This window comes from Camelus bactrianus, chromosome 27 (genome assembly GCF_048773025.1).
Source record: "Camelus bactrianus isolate YW-2024 breed Bactrian camel chromosome 27, ASM4877302v1, whole genome shotgun sequence".
Lineage (NCBI taxonomy): Eukaryota > Metazoa > Chordata > Mammalia > Artiodactyla > Camelidae > Camelus > Camelus bactrianus.
In genome coordinates this window covers 11,721,092-11,748,250 of record NC_133565.1, presented here as the reverse complement: position 1 = coordinate 11,748,250, position 27,159 = coordinate 11,721,092, and the positions used below count along the sequence as shown (strand labels likewise).

General features: G+C 49.9%; 1 protein-coding gene across 3 annotated transcripts in view; it reads right to left on the bottom strand.

The window, feature by feature from the left end:
- Positions 1 to 2,443: 2,443 nt before the first annotated feature.
- Positions 2,444 to 27,159, bottom strand: part of ATP10A (ATPase phospholipid transporting 10A (putative)) — a 158,470-nt gene continuing 133,754 nt past the window's right edge. For 2 of the 3 annotated variants that reach the window (XM_074354280.1, XM_074354281.1), the window contains exons 13-21: positions 23,728 to 23,912; positions 17,561 to 17,888; positions 14,993 to 15,069; positions 10,551 to 10,676; positions 6,674 to 6,874; positions 4,639 to 4,719; positions 4,459 to 4,563; positions 3,872 to 4,059; positions 2,444 to 3,739 (exon numbers count right to left, since the gene is read on the bottom strand). In XM_074354280.1, coding sequence (XP_074210381.1) covers positions 3,121 to 3,739; positions 3,872 to 4,059; positions 4,459 to 4,563; positions 4,639 to 4,719; positions 6,674 to 6,874; positions 10,551 to 10,676; positions 14,993 to 15,069; positions 17,561 to 17,888; positions 23,728 to 23,912 — 1,910 coding nt within the window. In that variant the 3' untranslated portion in view covers positions 2,444 to 3,120. The remainder of the gene's footprint in view (positions 3,740 to 3,871; positions 4,060 to 4,458; positions 4,564 to 4,638; positions 4,720 to 6,673; positions 6,875 to 10,550; positions 10,677 to 14,992; positions 15,070 to 17,560; positions 17,889 to 23,727; positions 23,913 to 27,159) is intronic. The other variant, XM_074354282.1, reaches the window with a different exon arrangement.

Genomic DNA, 27,159 nt, shown 5'->3' with positions numbered 1-27,159 from the left:
GCCTTGCCTGGCTTAATCCACATCTAGCTAAAGTCAAGGTGCTCTGTCTATGAGACTTGTGGCCACTGCAGACTTGATGTTGGGCCTGTATTTTCTACTCACTTCACAGTCACAGGAGCAGGAACAAGCTGCCTGTGATCTTTCTCCTACAACCGCTTTTTTTCCTCTGACCCATTCTATTCATTTCTGAGAGAGGGTCAGGTACATTTGTGATTTTTTTTCTGTTCCTCCTTTCTGTCAGTTTCTGTTGCATGTGTTTTGAAGCTCTGCTATTAGGTGCACAACATTTAGGACTGTTAAAGACCAGAAAGTGGACAGTGGCCCAGGTCCTGGGAATCCCAGCCCCTTCCCCAAGGTAGTTAGAATAACCCTCCCGCTTGTCAGCATATGAAGTTACTCGGCCCATAAAAATTAACCGCCTCATATCCTGGGGCCTCTCACCATCTGAGATGGCCTGCACTCTGTCTATGGAGTCTGTACCTCCCTGAATAAATCTACCTTCAGTCAACTACAGCTCGCTCTTGAATTCTTTCCTGTTCGAAGCCAAGGACCCTCGTTTGATGGGGCGTGTCCCAGGGACTCACATGAGACCTGGGACACAGCCATCCTCTGAAGCCCCATTTTCCTGCAACAATTGCATTAGCCAGAAATTCCAGAAAATATTAAGTAACACTGGCTTAGAACAAGCAACTTTCCTTTAGCTCCGATTCTAACAGGAACGCCTTGAGTGTTTCAGTATTAACATTTACTCTCGGAGTCGTCAAACATTTACTGAATGTATTCTAAGAGCTAATTTCTGTGCTGGTGCCAGGGGTATAAGGTGAAGAGAACACACGATCTGACCTCCAAGAACTTAAAATTGGTTTTGTATAATGTTGCATGTAGCCGTTTTGTCACCAAGGGCAGAGGCAGCCTTCTTACCTATTTTAGACGTGCCATTAGTACTGGGCGACAGGACATGCATGTCCCAGGGCTCTTTTGAGAATATCATGCAGTCCATCTCTGCAGTATGGTCTTCTTTTGAGGTCGAACTTAGGGGCTTGCAATGTATTCTGATAAGCACCTATGGACAGTCTTCATCCCAGAGGGCAGCTGACTGCATATGCCCTTTACCACGCTTATGCCTCTGAAATGGCCTCGGTACCCACCCTCACAAAGCCACTTCCTGCATCATTCCATCTCTAAGAGAAGTGTCTAGGGAGGAAAGATGCCTTTGAAAGTAGGTGTATTGTGAGTGCAGGAAAATCGGGAAGCTGGGGCACCTTGAACTCTCAGGTACTCAGGTAAATAGGCATCTAGTTCCCATACTTTGTGCTAACAACCATTAATTTAATTTGGGAAACAGTAGAGTTGTGCCCCTTCCCAGGGAAAGGCTCTTTATACGCGTTGCTCCAAGAACGGAGGAGGGCGCCTGAGGTGTGGGGGAGGGGCGGGTGGGGTGGCATCCCCTTCTGTCCTGGGCACTGCTGGCTGCAGGAGCCTCCCACTCCCTCCTCTCTCTTGCTCCTCTAAAAGGACCCAGACGCTCCTCTGAGGATCCACTTATGCAGCCCAGGTGCTTGGAGGGGAGCTAACCTCTCTCCCAGCTCCAGCCTAGAGCCCATCAGGACATTCCCCGCTCTTTTCCAGTGACTGGTTCAAGGCTTTCTGGCAACCCATGTGGGGACCCTTCCTGGGACGTGGAGAGGGGCGCCCCATCTCCCCTCTGCATGTGATGTGAGCACATCTCCTGGGACCGTTCCAGCCACGCCATCACCAAGAACGGAGCCAGCCCTGGGATCACGCTGACCCCGGAAGGCCGGGCGCAGGGAGGGAGGGGGCAAGCCCAGGTCTGAGCAGCGTGTTCGGCTGCCCCGGAGTCCCTCTCTCTCTGGTGTGGCAGACACGAGGCCTGCCTTCCCTTTCCACCTGACCTCAGGAGTCACAGGCACGGGTGACCAGCCACTCCTCCTGTGTGCTGTGCTCAGAAACTGCTTCGACCTTGGCTCCTGCTCCGGGACGGGAGCCCTAAGCAGGAGCACATCCTCATGTCATGTCCCTAGGCGGAGCGAGCGGGCAACTCACAAGGATTGGCCAAGTCCAAGAGAGGGTTCTGAAGGGGAAATGCCATGTAACTGCCTTGGACTTCTTAAAATAATCTTTTCTTTCTCTTTTTCTCTGTTCAGAGAGACAGAAATAATGACTCCCAAGACAATGCTTAAAGATACACACCTGAGAAGACCAGGCTTTTGGCAGCAAGGGTCTGGTGGGTGCTGACGCCTGGTACAGGGAGCTGTGGTGTAGCCCACGTCACTGTCACAGTGTCATGGTGTGCATGCCACCCAGCTGCTTCCTTCCCGGCGTCTACAAGGACCTGCCATGAAAAGGTGCCCTGCAGCACTCAGACCATATCCTCCTAGGTCACGTATTAACAACATCACACAACAGTGCCAACCGGACACGCTCTCTTTGCAAAGTGAAGGTTGTTTATTGCTCGTTATGAGTTTGACAGGCAAGACCCGAGACAGGGACCATCATACCTCCAGGCGATCTTTACCAAATGCCTGCGTAGAAATGGATGTTGGAATGAACATGGCACGCATGTGTGTGTGTGTGTGCGTGTTTTCCCGGAGTTCTCAGTTTTTCCTTCCTGGAGAAGCAGAGCCCCCACCCTCCCGGTGGTGGGATGGAGAGAGAGAGGGTGGTGGATCTCTGCTGGGGCCCTGTGCTCGCGTGTCACCTCCTCTCACTCCCGTCCACACCCGTCCGGGGTTCACTGTGCTCACACACATTTACACACGTTGAAGAAAACCAATCTGCTGCATTTTCTTATAAAATGAGATGAAAAAATAAACTTCAACACATCTTTTCAAGTGTCACTCTTCTATAAATTTTTATATATGTTAAAGCTCTTCTTTTTCTTTTCAATATACTCTACTTAGAAATTTTAAAAAATAAACTTTCTTTCTGGGTACCTTTCATTTCCTGTGTTCGCCTTGGAAATATATAAAATACATCTTGCTAGAACTCTTTTTGTGCAAATAATAAAACATAAATAATATTAACATTTCTGTTATAAAAAAAGAGCATTTCGAGGTTTCCACCGCTGCCACCGTCAGCTACAGTCCCTGGAAGGTGCTTCTAGAAGCAGTCTGTGGTCTGTCCACTCAAGCCCCGCAGGTCCTGGTCTGGCTGCGGGCGGCTGGCCAGGAACTCACCGTCCCGCTTGTCCATCTGTAAACCACTTCGGGAGAACTGGAGGACACTTCCCAGCCCGCTGACCAGCGAGAGGGAGGAAATCCAGCTGAGGGAGCTGAAGCTGGGGAGGCTGAAGATGGATGAGAGCGGGGCTGCCCTGCTGGTGCTGGTGGGCTTCCTCCTGGAGTACCTGGGACAGCCTTCCAGGACCACCTGCCCCGGCGAGGAGGCCCCCGGGGTCTGGCCGCTCAGCCCTTCCAGCAGGGCGTCCTCCCGCAGAGGCATGCCCATGTCCACCACACTGGGCTCCCCGCTGGCCTCCGGGGAGCAGGCCGGCTGCTGCGCATGCCAGGATGCCTGCGAGCCGCAGTCCTGAGAGAAGGACCCCGAGGCTCTGAGGCTCCTCTGTTCTGATGGTTCAGTCCTCGGTTCTCCTGGAACATGTCCCTGAGCAAAGGTCCCTTTGGGAGCACTGAGTTTCTCAGGGGACCTCTTGGCTAACTGGCGTGCCAGCTGAAGTTGGGTGGGGAACAGACTCCCCTGCAGGGCTTTGCAGAATAACCTGGAAAAAACACACAGAAAGGAGTCAGCTATTGCTCTGCTGGTGCCTTTGTGCTTCTGAGACTTGAATGGAGCAAGGAAAATGCTTTCAGAGCTTGTGAGGGGCCTGACGGACACTGTCCCCAATACCCACCTGGGCAGCAGCGCGGCGACAGGTGCGATGAGACAAGTCAAGTAAAACACGGGGTCGCCCATCAGCGTCTGCATGGTCCAGTAGGGGTTGGATGGAGGGTAACAGGTCGCACAGGAAGCATTGTAAATCAAAGCCACGGTGAAAAATAAAAGGATGCTGAAGCCACAGGCGGTCCAGTTGAGCCAGGTCTGAGGGGTAAAAGAGAGAGACAGAGCTTTTATTTCAACAGAAGTGCACCAGTCCTCCACGGGCGGGCGGAGTAGAAACAGGACGGCTGGTGTGGTGGCGTGAAGCCCTGGGAACCTGCGGACTGGCCTGAATCCAGTTTGGGGAGATGGAAGGCAGAAGCAGGAGGGAAAGAGAGGTGGGGGGAGCCTGGTGGGGGTGGTGTGCAGGAGCCCAGGGCAAGTGTGGGCCAGGGACCGGGCTGCTCCCACACCAACGGGCTTATAGATCTTTTCTTGTTCTCATCTCATCAGGCTGGCTCCTGTCGGCTCAAAACCCGGCTAGACTACCGGGAATCCGCACTGAAGGAAGCATGGGGCTCGCAGACCAGCCCCATTCTGGATCACGCCCCCAGGCCTTACCCAGGTCTTGGTTTCGATGCCCAGGTGCAGGAGGAAGGTGAACAGTGCGATGGCAGTGATGGGGGTCCCCCAGGTAAACACATCCGTGTCGGAGTCGTAGTAGGCCTGGAAGACAGTGCGTCTGGGTCTGTGGGTCGTGGAGGCCCCTGCCGGGAAGGGTGGTGCCAGGGGCCCACTTACCAGGTAGGGGATGAAGAAGCACACCAAGCTCTGGAAGGCGGCGTCGGCCATGTTCAACCAGAACGTACGAGGCCGGTATTCCTGGGGCACAGAAACAGGCAGAGCAATGGCAGGGACGCCCCCATCTCCCTCAGCGGCTCTCCAGGCTGCTACCGGCCGCCGGGGCACAAGCCAAGCGCCCTGTGAAACGCGCTAACTCGGGGCTTTTGAAGAGCGAGGCCCCGGGGGGCTGGGGAGAGGAACACCACCGAGGGCCTGCAGAGGGCAGGCAACGGAGTCGCTCCCTGAGCATCTGGACCCGCAGGACCCGCTGCCGCAACGCTAGGTCAACAGCAGAAAGATGACGACGCTTTCTAAATCCTGTGAGGGGCCGTTTCCCAGAGAGGGACTAGCGCCTGAAATTCCGCCCCCTCCCCCAGTCTGAGTCCTTCCACTCCTGCTTTGTCAGGGCTTGGCCTCCCCTCTGGCTGGTGGACCCCCTAGCATGTTTCTTAAAAGTGAGTTCTTTTAAAAGAAAGAAAAATACCATATGATATTGTTTACACATGGAATATTAAAAAAATAAAAAGATACAAATGAACTTACAAAACAGAGACAGACTCACAAACTTATGGTGAGCAGCGGGGGAAAGAGGGTAGGAAGGGATAAATTGGGAGTTCGAGATTTACAGATAGTAACTACGGTATGTGAAATAGATAAACAACAAGGTCCTACTGTACAGCACAGGGAACTATATTCATATCTGCAGTAGTCCATAATGAAAAATATGAAAAGGAATATGAATGACTGAAACATTATGCTGTACACCAGAAATTGACACAATATTGTAAATGACTATACTTCAATAAAAAAAGAATGCAAAAAAAAAAAAGATTAAAAAAAAGTGAGTTCTTTTAAAATTAGATCATGGCTGTTTCCTAATGTTCAAATCAAAAAGCTGCCTAGCAAGGGCAACAATGACCTTGAAATGGACGCATCACGTCCTCATCGTCTGGGTGCCCACGTCTGCACTCAACCCCACTGCGCTCTGAGCTGCTGGTCCCGGCACTGGGCCGTGGGACACGCAGAGCAGACGGGAGGAGCATCCACTGAGCCCCTCGGAAAGCGCCGGCTGGGCCTTTCCCGCCGGCCACCTGACTCCCCAGGACACGCCCCCTGCGGCTGCCCAGCAGGTGAGGCCTGGCTGAGGGCAGGGGTCCCCCCAGGTGACAGGTGGCAGGTGGCAAGCAGAGGCCCTCCTCATCTGCCTGACCTTCAGCAGCCCCCAGCCCAGGCCGCCTGCCTGGGTGGGAACCCGTCGTCACCAGAGGTGACGGGAAATCAACTCTTCAGTACACCAGCTCTGAATTAGAGACTGTCGTGCGGAACGTGGGGCCCTGTTTCCTTTGCACACACATAATAACTCCAATCAGCCCAAGAGAAGCACTCAGACGGCTTCCTTTAATGGCTGGCTAGGAACAGCTGGCAATTAGCCCGTCAATCTACGCGGCGTGTTGATGTAAACATGCATTTACATCATCTGTTTGTATTCATTTGTTCTTTCCAGGGTTTCCCCGTGGGTTGGTCTCCTCGTTAATGCCCATTCAAAGCAAAGCACATTTCTTTTGGGGGTGTTCTAGGAAAATCTGTCCTCCCCATGTGACATTGACTTAGAGTCCAAATGGGCTTTCCTTGGGTTCCTGGAGACTCCTGGTGTGAAGACAGTTTTCACCTCACTCTGCTTTTTAATTTTTTTAATCTTTATCTAGGTAAGTTGATCTACAAAAACTGCACATTTTTAATGTACACATTTCGATGGGTTTGGGCACGTGCATGCGCCCGATACCATCACTACACCACCGGCCTCACTCTACTTAGGGCGCTGCAGTCAGGTAGACGGAGTTCACTGTTTACCTCCCACGGGTCAGATACTAGGATTTTAACAGTTTGTCCCAAGGTGTTCATTCAAAGGGAGGCGTGGGGACCCGCACTTTGCAGGAGGTTGGCGTGGAGGGTGAGGGGACCAGGAGACAGGAGGCGGGGCGGGGGTCCTCACCTCCCTGTTCTGGCCACTCGTGTAGAGCTGTGGCTTGGTCAGCAGCACGTCGGCCGGCACGTCCTTGTCCAGCACCCCAGTCACGAGCTGGGGGAGCGAGGAGAAGAGCAGGTTAAAGAAGATCAGGTACCACTGGTCGATCATGGCGGACGCGGAGAAGCCACAGTAAAACTGGAACCAGAACAGGAGGCCCACGAACATCTGTAGTCAGGAAGAGTGGGAACCGGCAATGCTCAGACGCCCTGCAGACTCTCACCCAGGGGAGGCAAGGGGTCTGCGGGGTCTGACTGTAAAGGCTGAATTTATAGGTAGGTATTTCCTACCAAGACAGCCCTTACCTTGGAGCCCTCTGACTCCCCGCTTCCTCCTCCTCCCTGCTCCCACCTGGATCCCTTAAGCAGGAAGAACTGACAACGTTAGCTGGGAGTTCCCACGGATGGCCCTTGGAGGAACCAGGTCTTGTGTCCAAAGGGCCACAGATCGTAACAGAAAACAAAATACAAGTCTGGCAGGGTCTAGGGTGGCTCATATCCCAAAAAGGCCGGCTGGGTAAGTCACCCATCACCAGGCTTCTTTCCGAGTGCCCCTCTCTGTGACACCAAACCAAACCTACCCAGGTTACACCCTGGATCTTGCCCCTCTTTTTGATGGGGAACAGTGTGCAATTACTGACTTTCATGGAGGCAAGGACTCACATAAGCATGGTGGTAAAGGCGGTGAAGACACCAACCCCGCCGCCTTGACTGAGCCCTGGTACCCGCCCAGCACTCTGCGCAGGGAGCTACAGGCATTATCACTGGTCCCTACAGCTATCCCAAACAGGAAAGGTTCAGGGAGGTGGAAGGGCTTCCTCCCATGCTTAGTAGGAGGAGCTGGGGAGACCTCTTCCCACTGTTAGTTGATCACTGGACGTCCATGGCCTGAATGCTTTTTCCTTTTTTCTAATGGACGTATTGGGGATTGAACCCATGATCTCATGCATGCTAAGCATGTGCTCTACCACTGAGCTACACCCTCCCCCATGACTGTATTTCTATGATGGGCATGGGGGGCAACTACAAAGCATTCCGACATTTATTAGCAGTGCAACCTGGCTCAGACCATTTAGCCCCTCTTGCCTCAGTGTTCCTGTCCACTAAATGGGCACACACGTGGCACTTAGGTGTGGGGCTGTCATGAGGACTGATGACTGATGCACCTTCAAGAACCCACAGGAGTCCCCTGCACACTGTAGATGCTCATCCTTGGTTTGTGGTTGTTTCTGTTGGCAGGAGGGCTATTTTCTTTGTTTGAGGCCCAAGCAGGGCCAGCGTGCTTATGACCTCATTTAGAGGAAAGGAAACTGAGGGCCACGATGTCAGATGACTGGACTACGGTCACCGCATGAGTAATAAACCCAGTGTGTGCAATCACCCGATGATCTTGGCCCGGAGGAGCCACGGAGGGAGAACGTTCTCTGCTGGGTGCAGCTGACAGTGGCCTGGGTGTGGCTCATGGAGCTGCCACCATCCACACTTCCAACCTGGACACAGTCACTTAACCTCCCTGAGCTCTGGTTTCTTGACCTGAACGTGGCTTGTTCCCAAGATCAGAAAAAAATGACAATCTACATGGACATCACCTCCAAAAGAGACACAGATCTTCTAGGACCTGTTTCAATCTGTGACTTACTGCGACTTCCCCTTCCCACCCTGAAAAGCGACAAACTTGGGTTTTTCATTGACTTTCTTCCCTTTCTCACTCCCACGCCTGGTTTTCTCTTGCCCACCTCCATGGGCGCAGCCTAATGAGTCATCAGTGAGCAAGTGAAGTCAGACAAAGAGGAAAACCACTTGGATAATTGAGATTTTTTTCCCCCTGTAGTACCAAAAAAACTTTCTCCCCAAACCACTGTTGCTATGGAAACTTTTCTTCTCTGCTCCTTACTGGAAAGGAAGGCCAACTCACTCCTAAAGCTAACGAATTTCTCACTTTGGGAGGCAGAGTGATTATCCTGGAACTTCTCAAGTAGATTAAGTGCTTGTTAACAGAGGCTGTGCAACTTATATAGAACAAAAAGCAGGCACCCTCTTCACCTGAATGTCCCTGTCCCCTCCCTGGGGACAAATTCACAGTGGCAGGCAGGAGGCTGTGCCCACTCCAGGTGGCCATTCTGGGCCCCATTTGCAACTGAAATGTTTAATGCCTTCCCCTCAGTCTGAGACATTTTCATTAGGAATTACGGAGAGCTGGTTTCAGATAAAGAAGACAAAGTCCATAAAAAGGCAAATAACTTGCTCCAGATGGCACTGCTAATGAACGTCAGAGGCAGGGCTGGGAGGCTGCTCTGCCCGTGCCACTCACCTTGACTCAAAGCACCCACCCTCCGGGAGCTGGTACCCTCTAGGTCTGCAGCCGTGTGCCCGGGGCCTCAGTGCTGGGCAGGCAGAGCCAGGCAGTCAGGAGAAAGGGGACTGGACTGACAAGGATAGGGGGAGTGATGCACAGCCATGCATGGGTCCAGTCCCAGGCGGAACCAAACCTGTTAATTCCCAGGACTCAACCTACAAAATTAGACGTGCCCTGATTGTCCAGAGTATCTGTGTTAATTTGCTAGAAGATATTTCAAACAATGAGTGAGAGTGAGGGGGCGGGAGCGGACGGGAAAAGAAAGGGAGGTCTCAGCCTTCAGAACAATTAAGAATATGAAACAGAGCTGCGCTGATGGTGGTTCAGAGCGAACACGGAGATTCTAGAATGGAATTTGAAAAAAAACAAATAAATAAGGCTTTTACTGTTTTTTGTTTCAGGAGGGTACAGGACGATCTTGACTTTGGAGCTGTGCGTCCAACGGGCTAGATTTACGGGACTACTCTGGAAGGTCAGTTAGCCCAAGAGTGAGTTTATTTCTTGTCTCCTTGTCTGCATATTCAATTGCAAGCTCTGAGAGGCAAGAGTGACAAGGAGCAATCCGGCAACTTCTCAGCAGAATGTCTATACCTCACTCACAGGCAGGCCAGGGTTCTGTGATGGCCAAGTTGTCCATCCCGGAAGGCTACGAAAAAAGACGGCTGTCTGCCAAGGACACAGTAACGAAGGGGCGAAGAATTAAATGTTAGTGGCAACAGGAAATGGACCCAGGGCCTGGATCAGAGTCCCTGGAGAGGCAGAACCGACCTCAGCTGGCCAGGCCTGGGTATGCCCTAACTGAAGGTCAACTCCGGACTGATCTGGCAGAGGGGGCGTCTGCCCCGCCCAGCCCAGGAGAGGCGGGGGCAGGCCTGCTAGCAGCCCCTTCCTGCTGGCCCAGGGTGAGTGTATCTCAACAGACCACTCGGTGTCAGGATCACAGCCTAAGTCCTCTCATTCTGACCCAGAACTGCCAATCACGCCCCTGCTTACCACGATTCCCTGCCTGCTCTAGACAGACCACCGATGAGAGCCCATCCCTGACACACAGTGACAGAGCGGTCACGTGCTTGGGAGCTGGAATCAGATGGATGGGGACTGAACGCGGTGAAACATGCATGCAAAAACCAACGGCGACTGCAAAATTCCTGAAAACTTATCAACAGAGTATGAGCATCTCTGGCTGATGACCTCGTGCAGACCCCTGGACCACATGGTCGTTCTACTTCCTATTGTAAAGCCCTAAGTGGATGTTCCCCTTGGGTCTGCCTGTTTCCAAGACCTTCTCCCTCAGAGGTGCAGATGAGTTAAGACTTCTGAGCCTGCAGGGTGCAAGGCCAGGCCAGGCCTGGGGGAAATCCACCAAGGCCAAGGAAGGTGGAGCCAATGGGAGGCTGTGGGATGGCCCACCGGCCAAGGTCAGGTGATGGTCCTGTGAACCTCAGGCCTTTCATATCAAAAATTCTTGATCGTGGCATCAAATACTTACTGTGTTTTTGTAGAAGAAATACAGCACCATGTTGGCAAGTCGGGAATAGCACCAGTGTCCGTGAACGATCAGGAGTCTCTCCAGGTACCGGAATCTGGGCACTGCAAAGTCGCTGGCCATCACTGCCTTGAAAAGGAGAGAGTTCCTGTTATGGTGCCAACCTCACTCCGCCTAAGGTCTGTCCTCTCCCCTCCACCAAGCCAAGGCGCCAGGTGGACGGAGAAGTTCAGTCTGAACACACGTGCCTGGCCAAGGCTGGCTGTACCATGGTCTCCCTTACAAAAGTCCAATCTCAACCACACTCAGGTTCCAGGATGTCACTCTCCAGGGCTCACTGAAGGTTTCAAATATATGTAACTGATGGATTTTTAAAGTTTTTACGTTTTCTTTTCCTTGTTATTTTTTTTTAAACAAGCTAACAAAAATACAGAGATGTGTGAAGTTTCCCTGCTTTTCCCATCCTCCGATGCTTTATTTGTTCATCTAAATCATGTTACAGAATCTCGACCCAAAGGTGAACCAAAGCCACCCTTTATGTAGGCCTCAGATAGACGGACAGCTGTCCTGGGAGTCGGTCCTGGGTCGTTCTTCCCACGAGCTACAGGTGATGAGCAAGGCCAGGCCCGTGGCTCCTCTGGCCTCCAGGTAGCCTGTCCCAGGATGGCACGGCAGGGCCCTGGACATGGACAGGAAGGAGGCGGGTGGCAGGCTTCCTCTACCAACAGGAAAGACACCAGGGGCGGACACATCCCCGTACTTCACCGAGCATCCTGCTCGACACACTTAAACTAATTGGGCCAGACAAACGCTATCAACGTGACACTTTTGTGCCCAAAATAACTCAAAACACATCACATAATGAGTTTCTTTATTTGGGGGAAAAGAAAAATCGGAGAAAATGTCACTGAATAGAATACATGTCTACTCATCTTTGGAGCTTAGTCCGCCCCAAAACGTAAGTCTGCTTTTAAAACTGACCTGACTTGCTTATACTTAAATAACACCTGGAAAAAAGATCAGCCTTGAGGTTGTCCTGCCCGTGAAGCAGCGTAACATCAGGATGCAGGACAGGAACGTCCGAAGCCTCCGGATAGCTTTATTTTATTAAAAGAAAAAATTTTAATATAATATATATATTTATATTTTATTGAAGTAGAGTCAGTTTACAATGTCGTGTTACTTTTATTATTATCATTATAGGTTGCTAAGATATTGAATGTAGCTCCTTGTGCTGTGCAGAAGAAACTTGTTGTTTCTCTGTTTTATATATAGCAGTGTAGTATCTGCAAAGCTTTACAGGCCCAAGTTGCCAGGCTTAGCCGAGAAGCAGGCTTAGCAGAGCCTGGCCAGAGTTCAGTGACGGAGAGGAAAGTCTTCACTTAGGACGGCTGTGCTCCATTTAAAATTATTTTATTCCCATTTCACAGCCTTAGTCCTAAGAGATGTCCATGACCCTTAAATGCTCTCTGCAGCTTTGAATTTATTTTTTATTTAAATGTTTCAAAAAAAATTTGGGGTGGGAGGAGATCATTAGGTTTTATTTATTTATTTTATTTCAATGGAGGTACTGGGGAAATGCAAGGTGTCTGCTTTCTGAACCCAAACATAAGAATCTGAAAGCCAATAGTGTCTTTATGCCTTTTCGCATCCACATACAGGCATCTCAAGGGTTTTGTGCATCCTTCATCCTTTCATTCATTCCATTATTCCTTTTCTCAAAAGTCACATATTAAGACCCTCCAGTTGCCAGGCACAGACTGGGAGGCACAGACACCGTCATACAGGGTCCCTGTTCTCAGTGGAGTCAGTCTAAAAACTCTAAGGGATGTGGTTAGTATGAAGTTAAGAAGAGCCCAAGACGCAGGCGTCCACATCGCACTGGAGAAGCAGCCTGGACCCCTGAGAGCTGCAGACAGACCCCTCCTTCCAGGCCCCGCCTGCCTCTCCAGCCTTTGGCCACGGCGTCCCACCTCCACACTTGGGCTCCTCTGCCAAAGCGGCCTCCCCAGTGTTCCCAGCCAGGTCAGAGCCTCCGGTCACACCCTCAATGGAGACACCCGTGTTTCTCTTTCACAGCACTCACTGCCATTATGACCACTGGTGTAAGCTTAAAATACTATCTGCCTTCCCGTTTTGGCTTTTCTGAGCCTTCCACGAGAGCCAGGATAGTAGATGTGGTCACTGCTGCCCTGGTTCCCGGTCAGCGCTTGGTCCTGTGGGGCACTCAGGGAACGTGGTGGACCAGATGACTCCACGAAGCCAGGTCCTCTCAGACACACAGAATCTCCCTGGTCCCATCTCCCCGCCTGGGACACCTTTCCCAACTTGGCTGAGCTGGGCAGTTCCCAGCGACCTCACCCTTCCTCAGTGACTCAGCTGGGATTCCTCAGGCCCCTACTGCCACAGCATCCCACCCAGTGCGTCTCCCAGAGGCCTCAGCACATCTCTTTGCTTATCAGACTAAGATGCAGGCAGGGCTGTCATCCCCCAGGTAACCTGCGCACTTACAACAGTAAGAAAAGATACCAAGCTTTATCACCAACTTACATAATAATGCACCCTCAATGAGGAAGTGTAGCTTTAAATAAATACAGAAGCATCCAGTAAGACCCCCACCCAGAAGTCACGGCCACCCAAAGCCGCGCCTCAATACGAGCCCTAAGCTCAGCCGTCCCCTCCAACTCCTGCCTCAAGGACAAGCAGCAGGGGCGGCTCACCCCACTCCCCCTCACATGCTTAGGCTTAGAGTCTGGACACAAAGTGCCTTCACTTGGTGGATTTCTCTGCATGTGTGCTTGGCGGGCACTGCCCTGGGTAGCTTTTCACTCGAGCACAAAGGAGGCGATGCTGATGACATCAGAATGAATTAACTATTTTGCCCATTCATTCAACAGATGCTTTTTGAGCTCCCCCATGAGCTCGGCGCTGTGAGGAGGCAGGGAGACTCCAGCCTGCACTCCATTTTTAATTTTGTGGAGGAACAAAAAACGTACAAGTAACATCACACAAGTCAGAGGAGGGCAAGTGGAGGGTATGAAGGTGCTGAGGGTGAGGACAGGCCCGAGATGGAACGGCTGTGCTCCTGGCTCAGGGCTTCCCAGCTTCTTGCCATTTCAGGGCCAAGGTGAAAACTCCTGAGCCAGCCAGGCCTGGCGCACAGGAGGGCTCAGTAGGTAACAACCGACCGGATGCATCAATGAACAGATCAACCAGTGACTAAACAGTGATCAACATCCTGATTTCTACAAGATGACTGGATAGATTGTTCCCTGAAGTCTCCACCAGGTTAAAAAAAATACTGGGATTCAATGTTAATAAAACGTGGGAAACTGCTGTGACACTATGGCCAAAAGAAGTCCATTTTGGTGGGGGAGGGTCCAGCTCAGAGGTAGAGCACGTGCTTAGCATGCACGAGGTCCTGGCTTCAATCCCCAGAACCTCCGTTAAAAATTAAATAAATGAACTTAATTACCACTACCCTCCAAAAAAAACAACAAAAGAAGTCCATTTTTCACTGACTCATTTGTTCACTGTCTGGATCGCATGTCAAGAACTAACACGATGACAGATGAAAAAGGCAGAGATGCGTTGTCACATGAGCCAAGACAGCCACACTCCACTTGTAACCGAGCAGGACCTTGTGGCGCCTTCCCGGGACAGACCCCTCCCCGTGCCCTCTGCTGCAGCTCCTCTCTGAAGTACCCGGATAACAGTGTCATCTCATGCACACGTCCTGTGTTCTTCAGATACTAAAAACTACCACCAAAGGGAAGAAATTACTTGATGGAGAGGATGTGGCCCCCAGACCTCCTGGTGCCCGAGGGTTGATGGTGTTGACGCCTGTTACCTGTACACCAACCAGTCAGAGGATTGTGCACAACTGCTCACGTACCCTGTGATCCACCCCCACCTTACCTGGCTTTTAAATAGGCTTTGCTGAAACCCTTCAGGAAGCTCGGGGTTTTCTTGGGCACAAGCCACCTGTCCTCCTTGCTCGGCCCTAAAATAAACCTTTCTCTGCTCCAAACTCTGACGTTGTGGTTAGTTTGGCCTCACGATGCGTTGGAACACAAACTTGCCTTCGGTAACACATTTTTATAGTGACACCAGGTTGCACCAGCACTATGGCAAAGTTCGCTTTTCAAACGGTATCCCCAGTGCTCAGGAGCAGCGAAAAATGCCTTCCAGGGATGAGCTGCTGACAGCCAGAGGCAGGCGATGACTTACCCTGCCTCGCTCTGCCCCACCTTTTCACAGAAATACTTAGAGACACGAGCAGGCATATTCCTGGCATGTGGCTTCCCCGGCCACCTGGCCTCCTGCCGCTGGCTTAGCAGAAGGCGAGCGACAGTTGGACTGAAGCCCAGCCCTTTCGCTCCGCGGGACAGAGCCCAGGGGAAGGCCAGCACAGCTCACACGGGACAGCCCCGCTCGGTCGTTACCTGCATGCCCTCCTGGCCCGAGATTCCCACACCCACGTCCGCCACCTGGATCATGCTGACGTCATTGGCTCCGTCTCCTAGAAACAGCACAGGCAGGAAGAATCGTTTGAATGGAGGTTCGCAGAATCAAATCGGCTTAACGCATCCTCCCAGGGTCCCCATGAGCAGAGTCCTGGGCAGGGTCTGGGGGCAGGGAGCAGAGGCGGTGCAGAGTCTTCCCCAAGGGAGCCGAGTGACGCAGTCAGAACAAGCATGGTGGGGGGCTCAGAGCCACCAGCCCCACCAGGATGCATCTCAGAAGGCAGTTAGCAGGTACCTTTCCAGCTAGCACACGCCCTACGCTGCCCTTCGCGTGGTGTCCAGCACCGCGAGAGACGTGACCTCCACCTTGATCGTCGTTTCCTGAACTGCTCCGGTGTTTGTCACGTCAAGGCTACTCCCACTCATACTCACGTGAGTGGTTTTCTAAACTGAATGAGGGAGGTTAACCTCTGCCCAGCAGACTGGAGAGCCCGTTCCACACATGCATGTCCAGCCAGCTTGTTGGCCCCTGGGCTCACCGCTGGGCTCTCTGAGGGTGTCATAAAGGAGGCTGCCTATTTATTCAGTCAAACTGCTACAGAAAACGCTTAGGAACGCAGGGTATAGGCCAGAGCTTTCGCCACCTTCGGGGAAAGGCAAGCAGAAACGTAGTCATTGTCGCTCAGTGATTGTGGCCATTCTTGGAACAGGGTCACAGAAGGTCCCAAATCACGGAGTCCCTCCCACGTTTCACATATGCCAAAGGTGCGGATATAAAGAGTTGGAGTGACCCACGCTGTGGCCACAGGATGTGTCCCCTGCGGTATCTCTGTCCTTTATTGCACTGGACCCAACACGGGTGATTAGTCAGTATTTGTCCAATTGAAATTCTGCAAAGCAATAACCTTTGCAGCTCTTCCCAGAACGTCCCATTCAAAATGAGATACAGAGGCAACGATGTTCTCTGTATCATTAACCACTGGACGCCCAGGACCCGGTCACATCAGTGCTTTAACTCATGGTCAAAGAAATGAGCTCATGTTCTTGTAAGTCATTACTTTTCCTCTTTCCCTTCGGAGAGTCTATTTTGTTTTTTAATTTTCTTTTTAACCAGCCAAGGCTTTACCTCCATTTTCCTAAAGGAATGCCACACACTCATGATTCAGTGGCCGACCAGGCAGTGAAAATGTGGCTTGTCACTCCCGTCTGACACCAGCCCTGTCAGGGGGCACTGTCCGCATGTTCTCACTGAGGGCAGGAGCAGGGAGGAGCAGCTAGCAGTAAAGCTGCAGACCCCCTGGCTTCGGCCTTGAACACCTGCTCAGGGAGACCTGAGGCCACTCCAGGCACACGAGGGCGAAAGTGGTCCTGAGACAGTGTCCCCGAGGAGGGGCCACCCCAGAAGAGCTGCCTGTCTCCCCTTATCCTGAGCTGAGCTGAGCACACGCTCACTCTCCTGAGCGGTTGCCACGGCCCTCAGGATAGGCAGGGCCATCTCCATGACGACCACACTAGGGCCATCCCAGTGCAGACCCAGCCAATATGCTGGGCTCAACTGTCTTGCCGCGGCATCCTGTGTGACGGGGTGGCAATCCCCACGCCAGCAAGGAGGGCTGTCACAGATTGACCGTATTTTGTAGAAAATACAGTAATAATTGTTACTGATTGGCGAGGATGCTTTAGCTCAGAGCCAGCCCTCACTCAGGTGTGCATTCTATATGCAGGGAGAGCAAACTGTTTGCTATCCAGGGATCATGGGAGTCACCCCTTTTCCTAGGCTATCTGCACCTCACCAGCAGGTGATGCTACCAAGCCCCTCAACCTCACTGGACAGTGGACGTGAACGGAGGTGGGTAGGGGTGCTGCCTTGAGGGGAGACAGGTGAGACTGGAGAGATGCCTGGAAGGCTCTCCGGGCCAACAGTCTGCAAGGAAAAACCATCATTAGATGCATAGTCCTTAAAGAAATGATGCAAAATTTAGCAACTATTCATACCTTAGGATGGATTTTTTTAAAATTAGATGCTTGTTTCAAAAGAATCAAAGTTCAGCAGACAGGAAGCAACAGGAGCTCAAGTCTCTGGGCCCCGGGGCATCAGCAGCCTCGGACTCCAGGTGGCTCAGGGCGGTCAGAAGCACCTGCAGCGGGCCTCCGTTCTAAGCTGGCCTGGGAGAGTGCTTAGCGTGCAGGGCTCTGCTGTGGCCGTGCCTGCCTGGGACCGGCTGCTCTCTAGTCTCCCGTCTCCCGTCTCTCGGGAAACAGTAAACCGCCATTGCACTACTGACTTCCCAATACGTAGCTATCTCTGTTGCTAGTATCTTTTGTGGCTTTCACATCGAAGCTTTACATTTGGAACAGACTGCCTGTTTCACTGCACTGGCTGTGATTTTTATAAATAGAAAATAGAGCAAAAGAGCGTTCGTTTTCCCATCCTGTGGCACAGCACAGAAGGGGCAGGAAATTCAGGATGCTCCGAGAGGAAGCAGCTGCACGAGGTGGGGGCTGCTCATTCACACAGGGCCCCGCCCGGACGGCCTAGATACTTGCCTATGGCCAGAGTCATGGCCTTGAGCTTGCTTCTGACCAGCTTGACCACCATGCTCTTCTGCAGGGGGGTCGAGCGGCAGCAGAGGACAGACCGGCACTGCTTAGCGAGGAAGAGGAATTTGTCCTCCAGGTTTTTCTCCAAGGCGTAGGCCAGACTTCTGCCGTCGATCACGAGGCTCAGGCTGGGGCCGGCGGTGGTGACCGTGGAGGGCGGGTAGACAGGGGAGAAGCCCACACTCAGGCTGCCAGCAGTCTTCTCAGGGGCACTGTGGGGGCTCCTGGACTGCACGTAGTGGAGGCACTGGTCCAGCAGGGCCGCGCACACCTCCTGAAATGGACAGGAGAGGACGATGTGGTTCACTCGGCTGCGTCCCTGACCAGGTCACCCGCCTATGACACGTCTGAGAATCTCCAGGGACCCAGGCTGCAGGCTCTGCCCAGGAGGCCTCCCTCCTGAAACTGGGAAGTGCGTGAAAGAGATGACTTCCAACACAAAAGAGTTTGAGCTGGTTTAGGGTTACTGTAAGGTTCCGCTATATTCCATTATACTGTGTAGAGGGTAGGCAAGATCACCTTCTGGCTGGTTCGACGGCAGGAGCTTCCCGGGCCATGCCCCATGGGCTTCTGAGACCCTTACTCAGCCCTTCCTATTTGCTGGTGAGGTACCAACAAAAGCCTCAATTAGTCCCTGAGGAAGTGTCATCAAAGAGGGAGGAAATAGCTCAAGTGGCAGAGCACATGCTTAGCACGCACAGGGTCCTGTGTTCAGTCCCCAGTCCCTCCTCTAAAAATAAATAAATAAACCTAATTAACCCCCCCAAAATAAATTAAATTAAATCAATTATAAGGATTTGAGGATCCTTAATGACGGGGATAATTAAAAAAAAAAAAAGAAGTGTCATCAGTGTCTACCTACATTCTCCAGGTGACCAGGAAAATGGAGTTTAAAAAAAAAAGCATAATGACTGAGGCTTTTAATTGGCAGTGCCCGTCCAAAACTGTATCTGGTTCTAGAAAGAAAAAGGAAACAAACTTACTGGGGACCCTGCAGGGTCTGGGACAGAGGCACAGGAGGGACATATATTTCCAGGAACAAACACACTCCAGGGAACACAAGTGGTTCCTGGTCTTCCACAGACGGACAGCGAGTGACCAGCTTCCTGTGATGCACCATGGAAATCCAGTCGTGCCCAACAAGCACTTACTTTGTTTCTTCTTTCTTTTTTTTAATGGAGGTACTGGGGATTGAACCTAGGACCTCACGCATGCTAAGCATGCATCCTACCACTGAGCTCTACCATCCACCCACCAACGAGTGTTTACTGAAGACCTTTCATGTTTAGAAAAGTGAGTGAGATTACAGCAAAGAAGATGAAAAGATGCAGTTATTGGCCTTGGGCGACAGACAGGCAGCTGGACACACACGCACGCTCACTCGTGACCGCAGCAAGTCATGGACCAGGATGTGCAAAGTGTCGCTGGGCAGAGAGGGAGCGATTTGCTTCCGGGGGGGCTGGGAGTGGCAGTGACAGGGAAGGCCTTGAAGAGAACATGGGGCCTCATCACAGGAAGACCTTGAATCTCCGGGTCATTGCAAGAGGTCTTGGAGCAAGCACACCCTGCCGCCCCCTGGGGAATGCAGCTGCGGCACCTGGACAGGGTCACACAGCAGCTCTTTGAGGACTCAGAGTAAGCAGCAGCTGTCACCCTAGGGAGGAAGACCAGCACTGAAAGCACCCTAAATGGTGAGCTTTCCACCTTCACCTCGTCTGGACCCACGCGTCACGGGAGCTGGGAGTGGGTGCCGAGGTGGGACAGAGAGAGGTCCAGCTTCAGGAGAAGCCCTCTGCTTCTGTCTCGAGGAGAAGAGACGAGAACTTCCAACGCTCGGAGAAGATGGAGGAAACCCCGTTTGTATTTATTTGCCTCTCTCGCCTCTCGAACCCAGTCTCAGGCAATTTGCTCTGGAGGCGGGCAGCAGAATCAGTGGTAGGAGGGCCATCTGCCGCCCAGGACACTGAGGGAGGTGGTCCTTCCCTCCTGTCCTACCAGTACTTGGCCCTGGATGTCGGTGTTGGTGCAGAATACAAAGCAGATCAAACCCCAGCTTTCTGGCCAGAGGGAGCTCCAGAGAATCAGAAAGTACTGGAAAAACTGTGAGGAGAGAGAGCTTGGCAAAAATGTAAGACAGATTCTAACAGTTTGGCAAAGGCTAAACCAAACTGATGTTGAAACCAACCCCCCGAGGCTGCTCAGAGCACACAGCCCAAACCCAGGAGGACTACCTTAAACAAAAGTCCATATTCTCCACAGAATTTAAACTGACCAGAGTGCCATTCAAAAGGCCCATAACACAGCAGCAAACTTAGCAGCGTGTAAAAAGGAAAGGCTCAGTGCATGTGGAAACGACACGAACAGAAGCCAGTGCCAAGACGACACACGTCCTGGGATTGCCTGACAAGAACTCTGACGCAGCCATTATAACAGTGTCCCAAGAAGGAAGAGAACATTCTAGAAATGAATAGAAAAGAAGTCGCGGCAAAAACTAGAAGATCTAATAAAGAAGAATCAAATAAAAATTCTAGAACCCCCCAAAACACATTAACCAAAACAAAAAGTTCACAGAATTCCATGTATGTGTCCATCATTGGATCACATAAATAATTTATGTGACTTCTCTGTGCTCAAGGAGCGGGAAATGTAACTCCACACTCTGTGTAAGTGTGAGCTGTGCTTCCAAAGAGGACCGCGTGAGAGGGGTGGAGAGAGTTAGTTTACGGCAGAGGGACCTGACAAAGTATCTACAGAGACAAGTCGTGCTGACAGCATGTGCCCTTGACATGAGGTGATGAAATGATGAAAATGGAACTTTATGTCCATGGTCTTCCTCCCCAAACTCATAACTTTAATCACGAAAAAGACATCAGACAAATCCCCATATGAGGACATTCTACAAAATATCTGACCAGTACTCCTCAAAACCATCAAGATCATCAAAAACAAAGGAAGTATGAGAAACTGTTACAGTCAGTAAGAGCCTAAGGGGACATGATGAATGGAATGCGGTCCTGGATGAGATTCTGGAAAACAAAAAGAACATTAGGTGAAAATTAAGATGGTCTGAATATAGGACGGATTTTAGTTAAGTAATTATATATTAATATCAATTTTTTAATTGTAAATATAATAATTAGCAAAGTTAGGTGTAATGAAACACTGAGTGCTATCTTCACAATTTTTCTGTAAATCTAAAACCACTCTATATTAAAAAGTTTATTTTTGAAAAACTACTAAATGGGTTCAGTAGGAAAATGGTGGTAACAGAAGAAAAAGTCAGTGACATCAAAGACAGATCAATAGAAATTATCCAGCTTGAACAAGAGAGAGAAAAAAAAAAGAGAGATAAAGAACAGCCCAGGGGCTCTTGAGAAAACACCAAAAGACCCAGCATTCACGCCATCACATTCTGGAAGTGGAGGAGAAAGTGCAGTGCAGAAAAAGTGTTTTAATGGAATAAAGGCTACAAACTTACCAAATCTGGTGAAAGACACAACCCCACAGACTCAAGAAGCTTAGCAAATCCCAGAGTATAAATCAAAAGAAATCTGTGCCCAAACACGTCACAATCAAACTGCTTAAAACTAAAGACAAAGAAAAACACTGGAAAGCAGGCAGATAAAGACGATTCATTAGTTATAGGCTAATAATGATTGTTGATTTTTCACCGGGTACCATGATGAAATAAAGACATTATCTGAACTTACTCTAAAAAAAAATTGATAAAGGAAGTTCTTCCTACAAAAGGGAAATTGTACCTCAAGGAAACTGGAAGCAACAACAGTGTAAGAAGAACAGCAGAAATTGTAAGTATTTATGTAAATAGAATGGACTATTCTTTTCCTCTTGAGTTCTTAAATATATGCTTTTTGAGTGAAAGTAAAAAAAATATAATATGATCTGATGAGGGTTTCAGTGTACGTAGCTGTACTATATACACCTACAGCATTAGGGGTAAGAGTACGGGGCACATGGACTGATAAGATCTCTTCACTCCACTTGAAGGGGAAAAATACTGATTCTAAGTAAACTGTGACAACTTAAGTATGCATACTGTAATCCTAGAATACACACTAAAAGAGCCAAGCAAGGTGATGCTGTCAAAACACAACAGACCAATTAAAATGGAATACAAAAAATGTTCAAATAACCCAAAAGAAGAGAGGAAAGGGAATGTAGGAACCAAAACCAGAGAATAGTAAGAAAACAAAAAATAAAATGGGAGAGTTAAGCCCAAAGATACTGACAATCACAATAAATGTAAAGGATCTAAGCGTATCAATTAAAAGGGACTGTCTGAATGTATGAAACATGACATAGGTACCAAAAACCAAACAAACAAACCAACCCATTTCAAATGTAATGCTACAGGTAGATTAAAAACAAAGGATAAAACAAGATGTGCCATGCAAACAGAAATCAACATAGCTGGCATGGCTATTTTGGCCCAGAATAATATTTCAGACTTTTCAGGTCATTCAGCCTCTTGTGGCAACTACTCAACACTGCCATCATAGCATGAAAACAGCCACAGATTGTATATAAAAACATGGTGAGGACTGTGTTCAGGTAAAACTCTGTCTATAGAAATAGGTGGTAGGTTGGAATTGACCCACAGGTGACAGTTTGCTGACCCTATTACAGAAGAATTGAACCATACCATCTCTCAGCTGGATCTAATTGATCCACATGGCAGGATACACACTCTTTTTAGATTCATGTGAACATTCACCAAGAGAGACCACACTCTGGGTCATTTAAAAAAATGAACAAATGTGAAAGAATTAAAATCATAAAAAGCATATTCAAGGAGTGGGAAGGGACAAGTGAGGAGTTCAAGAATTACAAATACTGACTATGGTATATATAAAATAGATAAAAAAAATATTTATTTTGTACAGCACAGGGAACTATATTCAATATCTTGTAGTAACCTACAATGAAAAAAGAATATAAAAACGAATATTTTATATGCATATGTATGACTGAAACATGCTGTACACCAGAAACTGACACAATGTAACTAACTATACTTCAATTAAAAAAATAATAAAATGATTTAAACTAGTGGAAAAAAAAGCATATTCTATGACAATAATGGATAGATATCAACTGAAGAGGTTAAAATAGAAGTCAGTAACAGAAAGACAATGTGGAAACTCCACAAACACTTGGAAATTAAAGAAAACACTACCAATTTTAAGACTTATTTTTAAAAAACACAGGAAAACATAGTACTGATAAAGGTATAGATACATAGATCAATGGAATAGAATAGAAAGTCTAGAAATAGACCCACACAAATAGGACCAACTGGTTTTCAACAAAGGTGTAAAGACAATTTAATGGAAAAAAGACAGGCTGTCCACAGACGGTGTCTGATTAATTAGCTCCATGCAGAAGAAAGAAGTTTGACACAAACCTCACACCTTACACAAAATTCCACACGAAATGGATTGTGTCTACTGCTGACACACTAAACTACCTTTAAAAAGAAAATGTAGGAGAAACCCTCGTGGGAAGACACATCTTAAGCGTGACCACTAAAGCATGATTCACGAGAGAGACAGTCGGATTTCATTACTCGCTGGAGATGCTCCAAATGCGAGTCACTGGAGGAATCAGAGCCCAGGCCAGAGCCCATGGGAAGCAGATCTTCCCTCCGCACTTGGGGATTTCAGTTGACAGATGGGAGGCATGAAAACCCCAGTGCCTCTGGGCACCCCCGGGGACACCCATGCCATCCTGAGGATGCCAAAGCCTAATGGACTGCTGCCCTGGCTCCACGTGACCTCAGGAAAAACACTCTCTGATACTGTTGGCTGGGGAGCGGGGTCAGGAGAAAGCGGGTTGAACTTTGCATTATAAAGCCCAGATGCACGTTCCTTTGAAATTAGGAAATCCCAGCACATGCCACATCTTCCAAGACAATGACAAGCACGTTCTAAGCACCAGAACCACAATCCGGGTCCAAACCGAGAGGCAGAGGGCAAAGGCCCCTCTCACAGCAGCTGCCAGAAGTGCAAGGCATTCCTTCCTGCTCTGCCCGGGGGATGCTGGTCAGGTGTGAGGCTGCCCAGGCAGAGCCGGGCTCCCTGACATCCGCCCACCTGGGATTCCGCGTTCAGGGTAATGACTTCCTCGTTGTGGTCCAGCAGCTTGCAGGCATACGCGATGTTGATGGCTGTTTCCTGTTTGTCACCGGTGAGAACCCAAATCTGCAGACCCGCCTGACGCAATTTAGCAATGGTTTCCGGGACTCCGTCCTGCAGGCGGTCTTCAATCCCAGTGGCACCTGGTCAAAGGTACGACAGTGTGGGTGAGCCCCCTGCTCCTGGGCTCCAGCCCTGACACAGCAAAGGTGCTGACCCCTCCTGCAGACGGGGCCCTGCTTGTGGTCCGTATCACCTGGAAGCACTCAGGTGATTCCACACTCAGGACAGGGCTCTCCCAACTCCACATGGCAGGGTAACTGGGAGGGGAGATGCTGAATGCAATTCTCCAGCCTTACAGCAGAGCATCTCCAATGCTTCCTACACACAGCTGACTTCCCACTTCACAGACAGCCTGGAAACCAGGCGTGTGCAGAGACGGGGGCAATGACCATGTTCCCAGGGATGAAAAAGTTTAAAAAAATCACCCATCCCATAGAAAGCTTCTGGTGAATGACATCCACAGTGTGTGTTCTCAACAGTCCTTACAGGGAGCTGACGAAACAGACCACAGAGGCCCATTCTTTCTCTTTTTTTTAAGTTAAAAAATTTTTTTAAATGGAGGTACTGGGGATTGAACCCAGGACCTCGTGCAGGCTAAGCACACGCTCTCCCGCTGAGCTATACCCTCCCCCCCATCATTTCTTGAAAGCAACACTGTCTGGAATATGCTTTTTCCACAAACATAGTGATTAAGAGGCAGATTTCCCCCATGCAGGAATCAGGAAAAATATACCACTTGGTGCAGAAAAGCATTCTCTAAAGCCAGCCTCCATTTCTCCTCTGCTTCCAACTTGGGGAGATGGCCTCTGCCTTCCTTCTAGAAGTGCAGCATTGCCTACAGGCCCCCCTCGCCCCAGCCCTGCCTTTCTTTTATGCCATGCTGTTCCCTGTGCGGGGATGTCGCTGTGGACTGAACGTCTGTGTTCCCTCCCTCTTCCAACAAAAACCCATAGGTTGACGCCCTAATCCCTAAGGTGACGGCATTGGGGGGTGGCCTCTGGGAGGTGATTAGGTCATGAGGGTGGAGCCCTCATGAGGGAGATTAGTGCCCTTGTAATAATAAAAGACACAAGAGAGACAGTGTCTCTCTCTCCGTGGTGCAAGGATACAGAAGGAAGGCAGCCGTTTGCAGAACAGGAAGGGAGTCCTTATCAAGAATCAAACTGGCCAGCACCCTGACCTGAGACTTCCAGCCTCCAGGACTACGAGAAATAAAGGCCTGGCTTTTAAGCTACCCAGCCCGTGCTGTTTTGTTAGAGAGGCCCGAAATGACTAAGACAGACACCATTTTCCCTTTCTCTGACTCGAAAAGAAGAGATGGCAGGTGCAGGGAGGGTGAAGTCAAGGTGTAACACACACACAAAAAGTGCACATTTCTTAGATTCACCCTTTAATGCACTTTCACACATCACACACCTGTGTACCCAGCCCTCAGCTCAGGAAACAGGATCACCAACTCCCCAGGAGCCCCCCTCGGGGGTCAGTGGCTGATTTTTCTCTTCCAGCTCATGCAGCCTGTGCAGCGTGTTGGACCTGGACCTCCCACTTGGTAAGTGCACCAGAAGGCTAAGTGGGAACTTGGGAGGAGTCCAGAAAGGATGAGGGGATACTGCACCCAAGCTGCCCTCTGCTCTAAACCACGGAGGCCCCGGTGGGAGGACCAGGCAGGGTGTGGGGCTCAAGGTCTGCTGAGGAATGAAGCACGTTATGTTCCATGCTCACCGTGGGCGTGTCCCTCGGGTCCTGGTCCCCCTCCCCACCCCTAGCTCTGTGGCTCTAGCATTGGAAGAGAGCATGTATCTCTGACCCCTCATCTTTACCGCCCAACAGTGCCAACATCTTTCTGCACATCCTGAGTGTCACATCTGCTGAAGTGTGTTCCCTGATGTGGCGGGGAGAGCAGAGGGAGGGAGGGTCTTGCCCACCTCTGTGTGTTCACAGTGTCTTGTTCACACTTAATAATAATGACTATGGAAAAATCATAATGGTGGCTAATCCTGGTGGATTACCATCTACCAGGAAAAGTTTGCACAGCATCCCCAAGACGTGAGAACTACAATTTCCTCACCACTCAGGGGTGGAAAGCAAGGTGAGGGAGGTGAGTTTAGCAAAGGACGGGCCCATGTGTGGAGGGTGAGAAGGCTAGCTGACCCACAGCCTGGCCACTTCTCTCCCCCCTCCATTGTCCAAGGCTGCCACCATCCTGCCTGGAACACAGACTAGTCTCCTAGCCAGTGACCCTGCCTCTGTCCTTGCCTGCCCCAGAGCCGATCCTCAGAGAAGCCAGAGCACTCCTCTAAACCACCAGGTGAGTTGGAAATCTGGGGACAAATCTAAGCTCTACTGAATTCTCCTATCGTTGTAAACTCTGCTGTTAGATTTTGGTCAATAGGAAAGCAGTCTGGGAGGCATTGTCTTGAGATCCACCCTGCTTTTAACTGCAAACACTGGTCTCAGCTGTCCCACAGTGCCCTGCATGTGAAGATGCTCAATCAATATCTGAATTGACGGGGAAAAAAATGCATTCCCCACGAAGTATGCCTCTGCTCCAAACCTCTGAGCGGCATTACCTGCACTAGGACAACGCTCCCACTATGAGACAGTGCTTTGTGTACAAATCAACCAATTACCCACTCTTCACTAGATAGTGATCTCCTGCAAAAAGGTCTTCTTTCCCCCCATCTTTGTATCCTGGCTGTTTAGCCAGGACCCTCGGTAAATGTCCCCAAGGAAAGAAAGCAGGGATGGTCGCGCACGTAAATTCTGGTCCAGAGGGAGTCTGCCTCTGTTTAGGGAAAATTGAGTACCTTAAAAATACAGCTTCTTACTAACTACTATATATAAAATAGATAAACAATGAGTTTCTTTTGTATAGCACAGGGAACTATATTCAATATCTTGTAGTAACCCTATAATGAAAAAGAAAATACAAACTAATATATGTAGGTATATGTACGACTGGAACATGATGTTGTACACCAGAAACTGACACAACATTGCAAACTGACTATATTACATCATAGACTGACTATGTTACTATATATATATATTTATATATAGCTTCTTTATTTTAGGAGCTAATTGGCCAAAGTAATGGCCTCCCCACTGGGACACTTGACAGACCTTCATCTATACAATGTACAGGTTTGAATCAAACACAGAACACGACCAAAGTCAGAAACAGAGTTATGAAATACGGCATGAACTATGGCTGCGAAAGAAGAGGTAATCTGAAGAACAGTCCTTTTAAGATGACCTGTGTCTTTCTGAGCTCTCCAAAGTAGCTTGTTTGTAATATTATTTATGTGGCTTTGAGTAAATGCCACC